At 66.2% G+C, this 15,646-nt stretch overlaps 10 protein-coding genes across 10 annotated transcripts; 4 read left to right on the forward strand and 6 right to left on the reverse strand.

Annotated features, from left to right (window-relative positions):
* Positions 1 to 1,188: 1,188 nt before the first annotated feature.
* On the reverse strand, positions 1,189 to 1,596 carry Q8F55_001497 (uncharacterized protein; the record flags this gene model as incomplete). The annotated part of the gene is made up of 1 exon (XM_069350115.1): positions 1,189 to 1,596. One exon carries the CDS (start codon positions 1,594 to 1,596, stop codon positions 1,189 to 1,191), a length of 408 nt encoding a protein of 135 aa, XP_069213659.1.
* A 1,017-nt stretch (positions 1,597 to 2,613) lies between these two features.
* Q8F55_001498 (uncharacterized protein) lies at positions 2,614 to 3,054 on the reverse strand (the record flags this gene model as incomplete). Its single annotated transcript, XM_069350116.1, has 1 exon — positions 2,614 to 3,054. The coding sequence occupies one exon, from the start codon at positions 3,052 to 3,054 to the stop codon at positions 2,614 to 2,616; it is 441 nt and encodes a 146-aa protein (XP_069213660.1).
* Positions 3,055 to 3,295: 241 nt separating this feature from the next.
* Positions 3,296 to 3,703, reverse strand: Q8F55_001499 (uncharacterized protein; the record flags this gene model as incomplete). Its single annotated transcript, XM_069350117.1, has 1 exon — positions 3,296 to 3,703. One exon carries the CDS (start codon positions 3,701 to 3,703, stop codon positions 3,296 to 3,298), a length of 408 nt encoding a protein of 135 aa, XP_069213661.1.
* Positions 3,704 to 3,969: 266 nt separating this feature from the next.
* On the reverse strand, positions 3,970 to 4,434 carry Q8F55_001500 (uncharacterized protein; the record flags this gene model as incomplete). Its single annotated transcript, XM_069350118.1, has 1 exon — positions 3,970 to 4,434. One exon carries the CDS (start codon positions 4,432 to 4,434, stop codon positions 3,970 to 3,972), a length of 465 nt encoding a protein of 154 aa, XP_069213662.1.
* A 2,346-nt stretch (positions 4,435 to 6,780) lies between these two features.
* Q8F55_001501 (uncharacterized protein) lies at positions 6,781 to 7,203 on the reverse strand (the record flags this gene model as incomplete). Its single annotated transcript, XM_069350119.1, has 1 exon — positions 6,781 to 7,203. One exon carries the CDS (start codon positions 7,201 to 7,203, stop codon positions 6,781 to 6,783), a length of 423 nt encoding a protein of 140 aa, XP_069213663.1.
* Positions 7,204 to 7,861: 658 nt separating this feature from the next.
* On the forward strand, positions 7,862 to 8,973 carry Q8F55_001502 (uncharacterized protein; the record flags this gene model as incomplete). Its single annotated transcript, XM_069350120.1, has 5 exons — positions 7,862 to 7,988; positions 8,023 to 8,250; positions 8,283 to 8,530; positions 8,682 to 8,910; positions 8,957 to 8,973. 5 exons carry the CDS (start codon positions 7,862 to 7,864, stop codon positions 8,971 to 8,973), a joined length of 849 nt encoding a protein of 282 aa, XP_069213664.1.
* Positions 8,974 to 9,452: 479 nt separating this feature from the next.
* Positions 9,453 to 12,075, forward strand: Q8F55_001503 (uncharacterized protein; the record flags this gene model as incomplete). Its single annotated transcript, XM_069350121.1, has 11 exons — positions 9,453 to 9,524; positions 9,607 to 9,639; positions 9,681 to 9,766; positions 9,801 to 10,240; positions 10,279 to 10,537; positions 10,572 to 10,783; positions 10,829 to 10,913; positions 10,948 to 11,014; positions 11,051 to 11,104; positions 11,140 to 11,939; positions 11,979 to 12,075. 11 exons carry the CDS (start codon positions 9,453 to 9,455, stop codon positions 12,073 to 12,075), a joined length of 2,205 nt encoding a protein of 734 aa, XP_069213665.1.
* A 148-nt stretch (positions 12,076 to 12,223) lies between these two features.
* On the reverse strand, positions 12,224 to 12,791 carry MRPL19 (mitochondrial 54S ribosomal protein uL11m; the record flags this gene model as incomplete). The annotated part of the gene is made up of 2 exons (XM_069350122.1): positions 12,224 to 12,530; positions 12,661 to 12,791. The coding sequence occupies 2 exons, from the start codon at positions 12,789 to 12,791 to the stop codon at positions 12,224 to 12,226; spliced, it is 438 nt and encodes a 145-aa protein (XP_069213666.1).
* A 309-nt stretch (positions 12,792 to 13,100) lies between these two features.
* PPE1 (Protein phosphatase methylesterase 1) lies at positions 13,101 to 14,445 on the forward strand (the record flags this gene model as incomplete). Its single annotated transcript, XM_069350123.1, has 7 exons — positions 13,101 to 13,616; positions 13,648 to 13,753; positions 13,786 to 13,876; positions 13,917 to 14,056; positions 14,089 to 14,194; positions 14,233 to 14,287; positions 14,320 to 14,445. 7 exons carry the CDS (start codon positions 13,101 to 13,103, stop codon positions 14,443 to 14,445), a joined length of 1,140 nt encoding a protein of 379 aa, XP_069213667.1.
* Positions 14,446 to 14,631: 186 nt separating this feature from the next.
* Positions 14,632 to 15,367, forward strand: Q8F55_001506 (uncharacterized protein; the record flags this gene model as incomplete). The annotated part of the gene is made up of 2 exons (XM_069350124.1): positions 14,632 to 14,756; positions 14,794 to 15,367. 2 exons carry the CDS (start codon positions 14,632 to 14,634, stop codon positions 15,365 to 15,367), a joined length of 699 nt encoding a protein of 232 aa, XP_069213668.1.
* Between the last annotated feature and the right edge of the window lie 279 nt (positions 15,368 to 15,646).

The raw sequence follows: 15,646 nt of genomic DNA on the forward strand, positions 1-15,646 counted from the left end.
CTGGGCGACGGCCGGATGTCCCCACTCCGAGGGAGATCACGAGGGTGGCACTCGGCCCTCGCCCCTCCTGCCGACCGAGACCGCCGAAACGAGCTCGCCTCGCCTACGGGCCGCGCCAAGACCCAGACCAGACCGACCTAGCCTCAAGGCACCCAAACGCCTCGCCAATGCCGCACGCGGCGTGGCCAAGTGCCGCTGCGCGCCTCCGACCCCCTCCCTGCATACGGGCGACAGTCGACCACGTTGCGAGCGGAAGGGCGGGGCCGCACCCCCGCCTCGGAGCTGTCCTCGCTGCCCAAGAGCGCCCTCGGCGCACTGTCGCGGAGGCCACACACGCTCGGAGCAGTGGCCGCCGAGCGTATGCACGTCTGCTTACCCCGGCTCGTCGCACTAGCCGGCTAGTGGCGGTCAGTTTGCCCATCCTCCGCAGCAGGCTCGTTTGTTTGTTGTCCGCCCTCCCGGACCGGCCCCCCTGCCCCTGTTCCGAACGAGCAACGCGCAAGCAAGCAGATCTGTCACACCTCCTGACTACTCACACGCGAAACGTCGCCTCGCCAAAGCTGCATGCGCCCCGCGACCGGGCACTTACCGGCGGCACTTTCGCGAGCCGGCGGCGAGCGGTATGGCGGGTGGGCAGGCTTGGCGGCTTGGCGCGGGCTCTGTTGCCAACAATGCATTCAGACTCGCTCAGACTCGGCTTGTCAGGACTTGTCGCAGCTCGCTAAGTAGCTCGTCTTGCTGCTGCCAAGCCCGCGCCAGACGAAAAGTGCCAATGCCGCCGGCTCGCGGATCGGGCCCTGCCTATCTGACGCAGGTCGACCCACTGCACGCAGGGGAGGGCGAAGAGCGCTGCTAGCTGCCGCCGGCGATTCGATATCGGCTGGGGGCCAACTGGATCTTACCGCCTCGGTTGACGAGGTGCGACGTGGACGCAGCAGCGCCAGCTTCCCAGTGCCCCAGACCCGTGTCAGCACGTGTGCTGCAGCCGCCCATTGGGGCGAGGGGGTTGATAAGGATCATGGCAATGGGGTAGCGGTGACGATCGATGGCATGGCTAATCGTGGGGCACTACGCCACTCGGACGGCGGTGCTGCCCCACTCCGAGCCCCGTGCCACGACCCCAAGCCTCGCTCGTGATGATACCTACTCGTCGACGAGCCAAGTATACAACTACATCATCTCATCCGCCTACACCGCGAGGACGAGGCCGACAGCGACCCACACGAGCCCGGCGAGCCCGAGTGCAGCCCTCTTCCCGGCCCCACTGCCACTGCAGCTGCCGCCCACGACCCCCTTAGTGTCGAGCACACATTTGCTCCACGCCTCATTCTGGGCCGTGAAGTTGGCCTTGCCGAGTTGAGGAGGCATGAGGAGGCACATGCGATGGTTGGCCGGCTGCTCGTAGGGCTTGACACTCGGCATTGTTTGGTTGAACGTGTACAGGGCGCCCTGGAGGCGCAGGCAGCACGCGTCGCTCACGGCGTCTATGTCGCATGTGCAGACCGCGTGGCCGGCCGGGATGGTGGCGGGCCAGAAGACTCCCCAAGAGGGGTAGTTCGTCGTGTTGAAGGCGGCGAGGTGTGGCGTGGCGGGCATGGCTGGGGTTGGCAGTGCTCGGGGGAGCCGACTTACTTCTACTGCGGTTGCTCGATTCACGAGACAAGGACTGATGCTTGACTGACCGGAGGAGGACGGATCCTTGACACTGACGAAGAGTGAGAGTAAGCCTTTAGCTGATGGAGGCAAGTATGGTGCCCCGCCACCTCTCGACGGCGCTTTTGTACCCCCCGCCACTGGCGTCCCGAGCGCCAGTCGACCTCAGCCTCGCGGTCAGCGGCGCACCGCCCGGACAGACACCACGCGCGTCCCACGGCCACTCTGCGCGCGGATTTAAAACGTGCGGCCTTGGTAGTGGCCTGTGCCGCTGCTCGAAGGCATTGTCAGCTGAGCGCGCCTCGGAATTCGGGAGAGTGGCGGAGGGCTCCCTCACTATCTGTGCTAGCCATGGCGCGTCCTCCTCCCCACATCGCGTCCGAGCGCGCCGGCTGGGTGAGCACCATTCGTCTGGACTGCGCACGTGTGATCCTCCTGCGATGTATCATCGGTCTGTGCTCCGTTTCAGATGAGTCCCGAGCTGAAGCCCCTCGGCATGCCGGCTTTCCCTCACTTGCTGCGTTTCTCGGCAACTTTGCTTCAGATGCTGTGTTGACCGGGCCAGTGTGCTTGATCGGGGATGCCCGGTGAGGCCAGTCTTCTAACACCCCACAGTCTACCGCGACGAGGGCCCGCTCATAGGGCCCGCTCCTTGACACACGCGCCCGGGCCGCCCTGCGAGCTTGACGCACACCTCGTTTCCCGAGGCACCGGAAAGCACGCACAGGTCATGCCGCTGGATTGCCCTCGACACGAGAGTGCGGAGCGGGGTATAGTCGGATTCAAAGGGCCGCCAGACAGGTTCGATGGGTCCGATGGCCACCCATACTAAAAGCGTTGCGGAGGCCGCCCGCTCCAGCGTCTGTCTGCACCCCATCGCCATGCTGCTCACAACATCCCTCGCACACCCGCGCCAAGTCTCCACTGCTGCCTTAACAGGCCAAGTCCGTCGCATCACAACTACAGAGCAAGGGCACAGCCCGCCGCGAGCCACACGAGCCCAATCAGGCCTGCCGCCACACGCTTGCCGCCCGACTTCTTGGGCCCGCCAGAGACGCACCATGCGTCAATCCCAGCGGCCGGCTCGGCGTTGACGCACTTGACGAACGCAAACCAGGTGGCGTTGCTGGTCGTACGGTTGGTCGGGTAGAGCAGACAGTTGTGCTGCGGCCCCGGGGCGAGGGTCATGCCGTCGAGGAGGGTCGTCGCGTTGTCGACCCACAGGGAGCCATGCTGCTCTGCACAACACTTGTCGGTAACGTTGGCCACATCGGCAGCGCAGAGGAGCTCCCACTCTTTCAGTGCCTCCTTCCAGGTCGGGGTAAAGGTCGGCATAGGAATCCCAGAAATCGTCCGCGCCGGCGAGGGGATGAAGGGGGCTGCGGTGGTGGTCGACGACATTCGGTCCAAGTGGCGGAGTTTGATGAGAGGGCGAGGAGATCAGGATCGAGATGTGAGCACGTTATGTACAGCTGAAACCGTTATGTGTGCGTCCTGTGCGGGCCTCGTCGAGTGGGGGCTGCACCACATGGGCCTGGTCGAGCACGCTGCCCTCCTCCAGATGCAGCCTCGTAACCAGCCGGTGGCGGCAGCCTTGGCATTGCCAACAACAGTCTGTACATCGGTCCGTCCCACCGCCACACTACAACACAAGGGCGTAACCCGCGGCGACCCAAACGAGCCCGAGCATGCCCATCGCCATCCGCTTGGCGCTCGACTTCTTGTTGATATCGCAGGACGCAATGCTCGCTCCATGCGTGTCGCGGACGCAGCGGAAGAAGTCCCTTTGGGAAGCGTTGGCGTTGGTCTCGTTGGTCGTGTAAAGCAGGCAGCTGTGCTGCCCCGCACCGGCGAAGGACGTCGAGTTGTCGGCCCACACGGACCCGTTCTGCGCGGCACAGCACACGTCGGTGACGTTGTAGAGGCCGGCCGCGCACACAGTCTGCCAATCCTGCAGCGGATCCTTCCACTTCGGGATCTGTACATTGTGGGGATCGCCGTTGATTGACGGCGTGGTGTTCGCTGGGCGGCTGGGTGCCGTAGACGACATTGCGGGCGGGATGGCGAGAGGGGGGTGGGGATGGGATGGGGATGCATAGATGATACGACAAAGTACTTCCATAGATCCCGCGTGCATCCATGCGCAGCTGAGCTCGAGCTCGACGCTAGAGCGAGCAAGTCACGAGTCGGTGAGCTCAGACACATTGTCGGGTACCTCGGCACTACTGTAGTAGGCTGTGTCAACAACCGTTTCGACAGCAACACGGTCTACTCACACTGTCGAGGGAGATACACACTGTGATGCCGCGCTGCCTCTTATAGTGCAAGCGCGCACCCGGCAGCGACCCACACGAGCCAGGCCGTGGCCATTGCCATGCGCTTGGCGCTGCCCGGCTTCTTCGTATCGCAAATTGTACCACGCGTGTTGCCTGGCGCGTTCCTAACGCAGAAGTTGAACGTGTTGATGGCCGAGCTGGCCGCGGTCTCGCCAGTCGTGTTGAACATGCAGTTATGCTGCCCTGTAGATCCGAACGAGGTCGAGTTGTCCGCCCACACCGACCCGTTCTGTGCCGCGCAGCACAAGTCGGTGACATTGTACAAGCCGGCGGAGCAGACGACCTGCCAGTCGTGCAGCGGGTCCTTCCAATTCGGGTACTGGAACGTGCTGGGACTGCCGTTATCGCTCGGCGTCGGGTTCGCTGGGCTCGTCGTCGCGTTCGCTGGGCTCGTCGTCACGTTCGCGGGGCTCGTCATGTTGGAGGGCGTGGCGCTCGACGACATTGTGCAGGTGGGGCACTGGTGGTGTGTGAGGATGAGGATACATGGATGATACGAATGGCACGCGTGATGTTTGAGAGGCACCAGGGGTACATACAGCTGGGGAGCTGCTGGTTCTACAGCCGTGCGGTGTACAGGGGCGGGAGCGATGATACGTACCGCTGTACCTCGCTACCCCCGCTGCAGCTCTACAATGCAAGCGCGCAGCCTGCAGCGACCCACACCAAGCCCAGCAGTGTCAGCGCTACTCTCTTCGACCCCGCAGACGACCCAGCAGGCGAACTGGTAGACGGCCAGGGAGTGCCCTCGTTGCACTCGGCGAGACTGTGGTTGCCCCAGACCCAGACACATGATTTGTAGGCTTCGCGCGTGTTGTTGGCCGTAGTCGCGTTGGTGAACAGGAGGCAGGCGGGCCTCGCCGTCGAGTTGGCCGTCATCGGGTCGGTGCCGTTGGGATCGATCCACACTGCGCCGCCCAGCTGAAGACAGCACTGTATCGCTACTCTGCTCCAGCCGGCGCCGCACACGATCTGCCCTGGGGCCAGGGGGCCGCCCCACACCGGCGCAGGCACCTCATTGGGGTGGCCGGAGCCATCGAAGGCGCCCAGTGCCGTTGCGGACGCCGTGGCGGCGCTGCTCGTCGTGTTTGCTAGTGCGGAGGACATGCTTGTGGGGGCGCCGCGAGACGCAGCGCGGCGAGTCCTTAAGTCTGCCTGCAACGCGTCTGGCCAAGAAGCCAAGCCGGCTACTGGAGACATGAAACGCCTGCGCGCGGAAGGACGGATCGGTGGCACATCAACAGAGGCGTCCAGGAGCCGTGCCTTGGGGAAACAACGTAAGAGCGGGGCGACACGCGAGGCAGGCGTGTCGGCGATGGGGAGTGCAGTGCACTCCGTGCGCTGATGTACGCCGACAGCTGAGGGGGGCAGGCGGTAGCGGGGAACTGCATAGCGGCGACGCGACTACAACGCCAGCCCGCATCCCACCACGGCCCCCACCAAGGCGAGCACGCCCAGCGCCGCCCTCTGCCCGGCCGACTCCGGCCCCTCCCTGCACCCCACGACCGTCCAATTCCTTCCCTGCTCGCACTAAACGAACGCGTCGCGCGTCGCGTTGGCCGTCGTCCCGTCCGTAAAGAGCAGGCAGGACGGCTGCGGCCGGACGTACCCCCCCGTGTCGTTGCGCGGCGTCCACAGTGCGCCCCCGAGCTCGTGGCAGCACGCTTTGGTCGCGCTGTACACGCCCGCGCCGCAGACTATCGGCCCCGCCGCCACTGGGCCGCCCCACGCCCCGTAGGCCTTGGTGTCGGGCGTGCCGTCGGCCCCGACGAGGCCCCACACCCCCGGGGTGCGGGAGGGCATGGGGGCGCGGCTGGGGTTGGTGGTGAGTGGGGAGGAGGACATGGCGAGTGGGGAGGAGGACATGACGAGGGAGAGCGGAGGGGTGCGGCGGCGCTTATGTCTAGCTTCACCTTCGTCGCCAAGAGGCTGAGAGCTCAGCAAGGTATGCTGGCGGCCATGAAACGCCGCAAGCAGCTCTCGCCTGCCACTTGTGTCTTGGCAGCGTAAGAGATCTCCAGAGTCAAGCATCACGAGCAGGCTACAACGCCACCACGGCCCCCGCGGCAGCCACCACCAAACCCAGCACGCCCAGCGCCCTCCGCCCCGCCCCCGCCTCCTTCGCCCCCGCGCACGCCGCGATGCTGCCGTTCCCCGCGCGCCACGCGCACGCGGCGAAGGCGTCGCGGCTAGCGTTGGCCGTCGTCCCGTTGGTGAAGAGGAGGCAGGAGGCCCGGCTGCTGTTACGTGGGAGCCAGAGGGCGCCGCCCAGCTCGAGGCAGCAGCTGTTGGTCGCGCTGTATACTCCGGCGGCGCAGACTATCTGCCCCGCCTCCAGGGGACCGCCCCAGGGCGGGCTGGCGGAGACTGTGTCCGGGCTGCCGTCTGGCCCGGGGACGCCCCACGGCGAGGCGGACGCGGCGATGCTTGTGGTGTTGGAGGAGGACATGGTGGCGAGGGGCGAGCTCCGGCTGCAGCGCGCGCTTAACACTGGTGCTGAGGGCGCCAAGAGCGTGGCGAGGTATGCGCGGGGTCGTGAGGCCGCAACGAACTCTGCCTCGATAGCATGGCGCCTCAGTGCCTCGGAGTGCGACGGCACCCAATGTCAGAGACCACCAGCGGGGCAAGTGCCATGCCGAAGAGACGGAGGTGCACGCAGCGTCGTACATCGCCGATAGTGGGGCGAGGCAGTGTGCTCGGCACGCACCCCATACCTGGCAGAGCGACGCCGCGCTCGCCCCCCGCCCCACCGCCACCCTCCTCGTAGCCGGCACCACGCCCCCCACGTGCGCTACATCGCCAGCACGACGCCGACAGCGAGCCACACCACCGCGGCGGCCGCCACCCTCCGCGCGCCCGCTTCCTCCCTGCGGAAGGCGCACGTCGCGAACACGCCCTCGCCGTCGTCGTGCGTACACGTGTACCACTCGTTTATCGTGTCGTTCACCGTCGAGACGTTGGAGAAGAGGAGGCACGACGCCGCGCGGTCCTTGGCGCGCTCGGCCGCCGCCTGGGCCGCGGTGGGGACGAAGTACGCCCCGCCGAGGAGGGTGCAGCAGCGCCGCGTGGTGTTGTCTTGCGTCGCGGCGCAGAGCGCTTGCCCTACGAGCTGGGGGGCGGGCCAGAACGGGTCGGCGTAGGGGAACGAGCTGGTGCTGGCGGCGACGGGGGTGGCGGAGGCGGCCGAGGGGGCGGAGGGGGTGATGGTGGACATCGTGGTGGACATGGTGGATGGGGATGCTGGGCTGCATGCCTCAACACCGTAGATATACCGCGTCGACAGTGGGCGAACACTGCTTGAGAGCTGAGTTCAAGCTATGCCCGCTCTCCTTGGCGCATGTGCCTGTACCACAACCTCTTGGCAAGCGTCGATGCATTCCAGCTCAGCGTCGTCGTCGATAAGCACGACATGTGGTCGTGCTGCTTGTCAAAGCCGTGGTGAGCAGGTCAACGAGGTGTTCAGCACCAGACTTTATGGGTCAGTCCCGCGCGTGAGCCGGCACCTGCCACGAGCGAGCTCCTGGCTCCGGCTGCGGCGCCGTCCGCAACCTCGCGCGTGGGCCGACGCTGCGGAGGACCTACCGGCGAGATAAGAATGAGCAGTTCACGCGGCGTGTCGATCTCGGGGCCTCGGGGGCCCTCCGAGGCCTGCTCACCCCGTCCTCGGACATGTATGTAACCGTCCGAGGCCCCACTCGGCGAGTTGGCACACCCGCCGACGAATCACGCCCTGCGGCAATGCTATCACGGGCGATACGGAGCCCGGCCCGGACTCCACCGCTGCTAAACGGCACAACCAGCACAACCGTCGAGCCCTTGCGTCGTCTCTTATAGCTGGGGCCTGCATGCATAGCAAGACCCACCCACTCACAATGACCACGACCAACGGAGCCAGCGTCCCCTCCCCAGGCCTCAGCCTCGACCTCAAGGGCAAGATCGCCTTCGTCACCGGCGGCGGGCGGGGCATCGGCCTCGCCATCACGCAGCAGCTCGCCAAGGGTAGGCCTCGGCCGCAAGGTAGCGCTGACGGAAGCCGGCGCCACCGTCGTCATTACGTGGAACTCGCGCGACGCGACGCCCGTCGCGGAGCAGGTGTCCGCCGAGACCGGGTCAAAGGTGCACGCGTACCACTGCCCCGGGGAGCAGAGCGCGGCCGTCAACGCCGTCGTCGACCGCGTCGCGGGCGAGGTCGGCGAGGTCGACTTTGTCGTGTGCAACGCCGGCGTGTGCAAGCACCAGGACACGGTCGACATGACTGATGGTGCGTGGGGGCGTGGGGCGAGCTGACGCCAGACGACCTCACCTTCGTCATGGCCAACAACCTGTTCGCGCCGCTCTACCTCTCGCGCGCGTTTGTGCGCCACTGGCTCGGCCTCAAGACGGCCGTCACCCAGCAGGACACGTACCCCCCACGACCAGAGTACCGCACCCTCGACAAGAAGATCATCTTCATCTCGTCCATCAGCGGTGTCGTCAGCATGACGCCGCAGAACCAGGTGTCGTACAACTCGAGCAAGGCGGGCTTGACGATGGCTGCGAAGGTGAGTGGTCTCCTCTCCACTGCCCCCTTCTCCCCGCCCAACTGAGCTGGGAGATGCGTTGCCCACCCACCCACCCACTCTCAACTGCTGCTCGCTCTCGCAAGCCTCATGCCCACCCGCCCAACCCCCGGCTCCCCCACTGACGCCCCAGTCCCTCGCTGGCGAGTGGGCCCAGTACGGCATCGCCGTCAACGCCCTCTCCCCCGGCTACGTCTCGACCGACATGACCTCGTGCGACCCCGCGTGGATGCAGAAATGGAGCGACATGACGCCTTTCGGCAGGTTTGCGCAGCCCGCCGAGCTGGGCAACATGGTCGTGCTCATGTGCTCTGGGCTGGCGAGCCGCTTCTTGACGGGGCATGACTTGGTCATGGACGGAGGTGAGTGGAGTCAGCAAGCATGGGTGGTGGGTGCTGACACTTGCAGGCTACACTGTGTACTAGAGAGAGAGGGAGGGCCGAGGGTGATAGTAGTGGTGGTGGAAAGAGGCGGAGAGAGCAAGAGACGCAGAGACGCACTTGCCGAATGCCCTTCGGAATGTCCGAGAGAGGCTGCTGAATGTACACTGTTTGTTATGCAACACGCCGTGCTGGCCAGACTGCTGCTCCTCGTCCCTCCCCCAGTCGGCTCGCTAGCACACCCGAGCCGAACAGCAGTATGCTTGGCAGGAAGAGAGAGAGGGAGAGAGCGCGCCTCGGATATCGTCGTCAGTCATCCCTGTGCCTCTTGAGTGTCCCGCCCAGCGGCCGCCGCCGGCAACGGACGGCTTTCATCCCGCTCCACCTCGTCCATCATCTCTCCTCCTCACATCCCATCTCACAATTACTCGACATCCACACACGCCCAGAGCATCACTGACAACACCACGCCCCCCGCCATCACCACCACACGTGCACACCACATCAGCACACGAAAAAATCCAATGCCGGCCGACAGGCGGAGCGTGCCCCGAGCCGGCGGGAGTGGAGCGGCGTCGCGTCCGCTCTCGCGAGGCGTGAGTCGTGCCGGCGGCAGAGGAGGCAGCAGGGGTCTGCTCCTCGCCGCCGGCGACCGCGACGACGGTGCTGACAGTGCAGTCATGCGACGAGTGCCATCGGCTCAAGCGCAAGGTGGGTGGTGGAGTCGACGCCGCTGGCTGACCCCGCTCCAGTGCGACCGCCAGGACCCGTGCTCCATGTGCGAGCGGTACGGCAAGGCGTGCAAGTATGCCCAGTACAATGCGAGGCCTACGCGAGAGTGGGTCGGGCGGCCCGCGCCAAGCTGACTAAAGACACATCACCCAGCTGCAGGACACGAGCGAGACGCTACGACGCGTGATTGCCCGGTACCTGCCCGACATTGACCTCGAGGAGGCTGTCCGGCGGGTCGAAGAGGGGGAGGATGAGGGCGACGTCCCCCTGCACGACTCCCGCGGGTCGACGCCGCAGCCTGCATCGTCGCGCCCGGTGAGCCATCTCCGCGGCGACCCGCCAAAGTCGGTGCCGCACGTGTCGCCCCTCATCAGCCCCCACACCAACCCCTCGACCCATATCTCTCCACACACTGACACGGCGGGCGAGCGGCGCGCGGCTGCCCGCACGGTCGAGGTATTCGAGCGCCAGCCAAAGAACGCCGCGGGGTACGAGTGGAACGAGCGGAATCTGCGCACGCCGCGCGGGCACGACGGGACCAGCACGCTCGCCGTCGACCCAGACGGGCAGGGCTACTTGGGTAGGTACTCGCTCTCTCCACAAGCTCACACCTGCCAGGCTTCGCGTCGGGCGCGACGCTCCTCCGCATCCTCCAGTTTTGCGCGGGCGGCGTGACGCTGTCCGATACCGACTCGCGGGACCCGCGCGAGCGCGAGCGGCGGGCTCGAGAGCGTCAGGACTACCGCCCCAGCGCGATCGAGCTCGAGTCCTTCATCGACTCGTACTTCAACAACTACCACCTCCAGTACCCCGTGCTCCATCAGCCGACGTTCCGCGCGCAGTGGGCCAACGTCGTGCCACACCCCCCAGACGAGCAGTACGTCGGCCGCACGGCGCGAGCTCACACCCAGATGGCAGCTCGTCCTCAACGGCGTGCTCGGCCTCGGCGCCTTCTGCGCCTCGCAGCCCGACTATGTCATCAACCACTTCCTCGAGTGCGCGGTTTTGTCTATCAACGTCGACCTCATCGAAGCCGGGAGCTTGACGCTGGTGCAGGGCTTCACCATCCTCGCCAACCTCACACAGAAGATGAACAAGCCCAACGCGGCGTATGTGTACTTGGGTGAGCGAGCTGAGCAGTTGAGTGCGCTGGTAGCTCACGCCACAGGCGTCGCGGGCCGCATGGCGGTCGGTCTCGGGCTCCACCGCGAGCTGCCGTTCTGGAACATCTCGCCGTTCGAGCGCGAGGTTAGGTGAGCTGAGAGTCCCGTGGTAAGCTCACGCCAGGCGACGAGTGTGGTGGTACCTCTGGGTCGTTGATGCGGGCTCGAGCGTCACATTCGGCAGGCCCATTGTAGGTGGCCGAGGATTGATTACCTGCTGACCCCAGCTCCTGACGATGAACGAGTGCGATGTGAACTATGTCATCAACCTTCACGACCCCGTGAGTTATCATGCCGTGGCCCGGCTAACGCCCAGTCCTTCACGCCGAACTCGACCGACTCGCCACAGGCAGTGGACGAAATAACACCATACGCCAACCTCATCTTCCAGTCGCAGTTCCATGTTGTTGGGGGCGAGCTGTACAACCAGGCCACGTCTGTGCGCCCGCCATCATCCACCGAGACGCTGGCAATGGACGCCGAACTGGGCCGGTGGCAGGCGACGCTCCCCGAGTGGATCCAGGCGACACACCCGTCGTCACCAGGCTGGGTTGGCTTCATGCGCCAAAAGCTGCTGTGGCGGATATGCAACCTGCGCATTATCCTACACCGGCGCGCGTTCCTCGAGCGCGCGCTGACTGGCAAGCCACTAGTCCCAGAGCACCAGCCCGAGGATGAAGAGGAGGCTGCCGAGGTCGAGTGCGCGCGCCTGTGCCTCGGCAGCGCGCGGGACACGATTCACAGCGTGCACGAGTTCCTCATCCAGAGCGGGCGAGTGTGGACCGGCCTCGAGGGGTGGTACAGCCTGCACTACCTCTTTCACGCGTGCTTCCTGCCGCTCATCGCGCTGCACACGAACCGCAGCTCGCCCGCGGTCGAGCAGTGGGTCGACGACCTCGCCAAGGCGCGGCAAGTGCTCGAGGCCATGAAGGCCGAGCCGCTTGCCGAGCGGTTCGTCCACATCCTCGACCTTCTCCAGCCGCAGGTCGAAGGACCCGGATACGCGACGGATAGCGGGGCAGGCGGGGCCGACTTGTCATGGCTGGACGCGCTGCAGCATTCGACGGCATGGGTCGGGTCTGGTGCAGACACGACGGGCGGCTTTGGCCCGGGAATGTGAGTCGCCGTGCGGCGGGGATGACGCTGACGTCCCAGACTGCCGTTTGCAGACCTCAACACGCTGAGCTCGCTGTGGAGCGGGCTCGAGGGGTGGTCGGGGGGTGACGGGCCGGCGCTGGGCCCGGGGTCGTAGGAGTCGGTCGTCGGATTGTATGTTAGTAGCATTGTTCAGGTTTTGGATGCCAAGGGTTTAGCAATCAGAGATTCCACCCGTGTTAGAGTCATGACCCAGCCCTCACAGGCACTCCCCATTCCTCCTCCCAGTGCAATGCTACATCCCTCTAAGGAACGACCTCGATCCCCAAGCTGCGCGCGCTGCCGATCACGCTCCTAGCGACGCGCTCCAGCCCGAGGTCCTTGAGCACGTCGTCGTGGCACTTGACCTTTGCGATCTCGTACACGTGCTTGAGGGACACGGTGCCGACGCTTTCCTTGTGCGTCTCTGCGCCCTTTTCAATCTTGGCGGCCTTTTTGAGCAGGTACGACACGGGCGGGGTGCGGAACTGGAACGAGAAGGTGCGGTCGGGGTTGATCGTGATGAGCGTGGGGAGGGGGACTTCGGGCTTGAAGTGGGCTGTGCGGGCGTTGCTGCGAGCACGCGAGCGTCAGCGAGCGTGCGGTGGGGCTGGGAGGGGAGAACGGAGGGGAGGGGGGCGACCGAGGGGAGGGGAGGGAGGGGAGGTCGGAGGAGAGGGGAGGAGGACGCCGCGCCACTCACAACTCCTTGCAAAAGTCGATCGCCTTGACCGCGCGCGCTCCGAGCGCCGGGCCGACGGGCGGGGACGGCGTCGCCTTGCCTGCGGGCACGACGAGCTTGACCAGTTGTGTGACTGCTGCTTTTCCGGACATGGCGGAGGGGGGGGGGGGGGTACGTCGGAGGAAAGGGGGGAGGGGGTCTGTTTTCGTAGTGTCGCCCGCGGTCTATCGGTCGTCGGTCGTCGCTGTCCTCTTCGTCGTCGTCCAGGCCGAGGTTATCGCTGCTCGCTGTTGTTATTGTCGAGTGTATCGTTGCGACTTGTCGCTGCATTTCGCGACTTTTGCTCGGTGTCGGATGCGCCGTACGGGGTGGGCCGAATAAAACGCGGGGACCCCGCCCTCGACGTCCTCGACGGCGCTCATGACGCCGCCTTGCACGACGTCAACAACGACAACCGCACCATGTCTGACGAGTTCCGGCGCTCAATACTCAACCGTCTGCCGCCCATGGCGCCGACCAAGGCCCCGTGGGCGACCGAAGACGACGAGGAGGAAGAGCTCGCCGACGAGCTGGGCGACCTCGTCCCTCCCCCCTCCCGCGCGGCGCCGGCCCTCGCCCCGCTCTCCGCCTCCGAGTTCTTCGGTCAAGCGCTCGAAGTCACCCCCGACGGGGGAGACGCCGTCTTCCGCGCCTACCTCACCGAGCCGGCGCCCAAGGCCGGAAAACCCACGTACGTCCTCGCGCACCACGGCGGCGGGGCCAGTGCGCTGAGCTTTGCGGCGCTTGCGCGGGCCGTCGCCGCGCGCTCGGGCGGCGAGCTCGGCTTCCTTGCCTACGACGCGCGCGGGCACGGCAAGACGCGTGTCAGCGGCGCGGAGGCCGCCGGCGCAGACCTCAGCCTCGACGTGCTCCTCGCCGATCTGCTCGCCGTCGTGCGGCATGTGTTCCCCGACCCGAGGGCGGCGCCCTCGTTCTTGGTAAGCCCGCCCGCCGGCTGTGCTGATGCAGTTACTCGGCCACTCGATGGGCGCGGCGCCCGTACTCTCGGCCGCGCCGGCGCTCCAGAACCTAGGGTACACGGTGTGCGGGGTCGCCGTGCTCGACGTCGTTGAGGGTGGGTTTGGGCCACGGGCTAGCTGACGGAAGGCACCGCGATCGAGGCGCTGCCCCTCATGAAGGGGATTATCCAGAAACGCCCGGCGTCGTTCCCCTCGGTGTCGGCCGCAATTGCATGGCAGTGAGTGGCCACTGGGCTGAGAGAAGTGCTGAGAGCGCAGCCTCAACTCGGGGTCGATCCGCAACGCGACCTCGGCGCGCGTCTCGGTCCCGTCCTACGTCGTGCCGGCGGCAAGCGGAGGCCCAGACGACAAGCAGGTGTGGCGCACCAACCTGCTCTCGACCGAGCCGTTCTGGGAGGGTGCGTGGGGCTCTAGAAAAGGCTGACGTCAGGATGGTACACGGGCCTCTCGCAGCGCTTCGTCTCGGCGCGGTGTGCGCGCCTCCTCGTCCTGGCTGGGCAGGAGCGCCTCGACCGCGAGCTCATGGTCGGGCAGATGTGCGTAGTGTAGAAGGGAGGGGCTGACGCGGGACAAGGCAGGGCAAGTTCCAGCTCGAGGTCATGCAGGACGTCGGGCACTCCCTGCACGAGGTGGGTCGTAGTGTGGGACCCGCTGACGCCAGGACGACCCCGAGACCCTCGCTACCACGCTCGTCGCGTTCTGGCGCAGGAATACCCAGGTGCTCGTACTGCCGCCCAAGATTGGCGTGAGCCGCCCCGTCGAGGTCAAGCAGGTTGGCGAGGCGTAGATGTGCATGTATTGTTGTCGGGCTGACGAGATGCCGCTGCATCCCCACCTTGCTCATCTTCCTCGCCTTCCTCGTCGTCTTCCTTCCTCCCCTCGTCGTTCCCTCCCACTCTCCTTCTCACTTCCACTCTTCCCGCTCACTCTCCCCTCTCTCACCACTCACCCACTCACAACACTCACAGCTAACATGCCCCGCACCCGCACCCTCTCACCACTGACCCCCCCGCCCGCGTCCCAGCCGGACGCACCCCAAATGACAGCCTGGGGCTTCCCCCCGGACCCCTCGGCCCCCGACCCCTCCCGGCCCTACCTGTGAGCTGACTGCCTCTGCTCGAGAAGCTGACCCCAGCGCACCCCCATGCACGCACTGCAAGCGCGCCCGAACCCCATGCCACATCCCGCCCCTCACGCGCCCACACCCCCCGCTGCCCGACCGCCAAGGCGTGCTCGTGACGCTCGCGCGGGGAGCCTGCGCCGCGTGTGTGGGCGAGGGCATCGCGTGCTCCGAGGACTCGGCCCGCCGGCGCTGGTTTGTAGAAGTTCGCGAGGGGGACGGCCCGATGGACCGCACCGTCGAGGCTGGCGCGCATGAACGCGATCAGATGGCGCCGCACCCGCGCGGGGGCCGGTTTCGCGCGCTGGCAAGCGACGACGACGGGTCCGACCTCCCGGCGTCGCTGTGGCCCGACGAGGATGCACCAGTCGTACCCGACATCGCCGTGGCCCCTGAACATGACGCCCAGCGCATCGCCGAGACACCCGACGCGCCGCTATCGCTGGCTGTACCCGACACGCTGCGATCGCTCTCGGCCCTCGCGGCCCTCATCGAGCGCAACGACGCACAGCTGGCCGCCGTGCATGCCAGGTGCGACGAGCTTGAGGCGCGGCTTTTGCGTGCAGAGCGCGAGTGCGAGTCGGGGTAGGGCTGCGTGTGATATGTATGGGTGGATGGGTGCGGCGCATGGCACATGAGCCAACTGGGCAAGTGGGCTGGGCTCAACTTGCCGGAGTGGGGTCTGAGTGGTGGCCGAGAGCCGAGAAAAGCGAGCACTCCCACCCCGGCCCATGCCATCCACGATGCATCCGTACATGGCAAGCGCTGTTCCCTGCAGCATGCATCGACTAAGCTTCATAAAGACGTAAGCCGTCACATGACGGGGGACTGAATAGGATGCACCGGCGACCCCCAGAAGAGTCAAGCG

This window comes from Vanrija albida, assembly GCF_041260175.1.
Source record: "Vanrija albida strain AlHP1 chromosome Unknown contig_1, whole genome shotgun sequence".
Lineage (NCBI taxonomy): Eukaryota > Fungi > Basidiomycota > Tremellomycetes > Trichosporonales > Trichosporonaceae > Vanrija > Vanrija albida.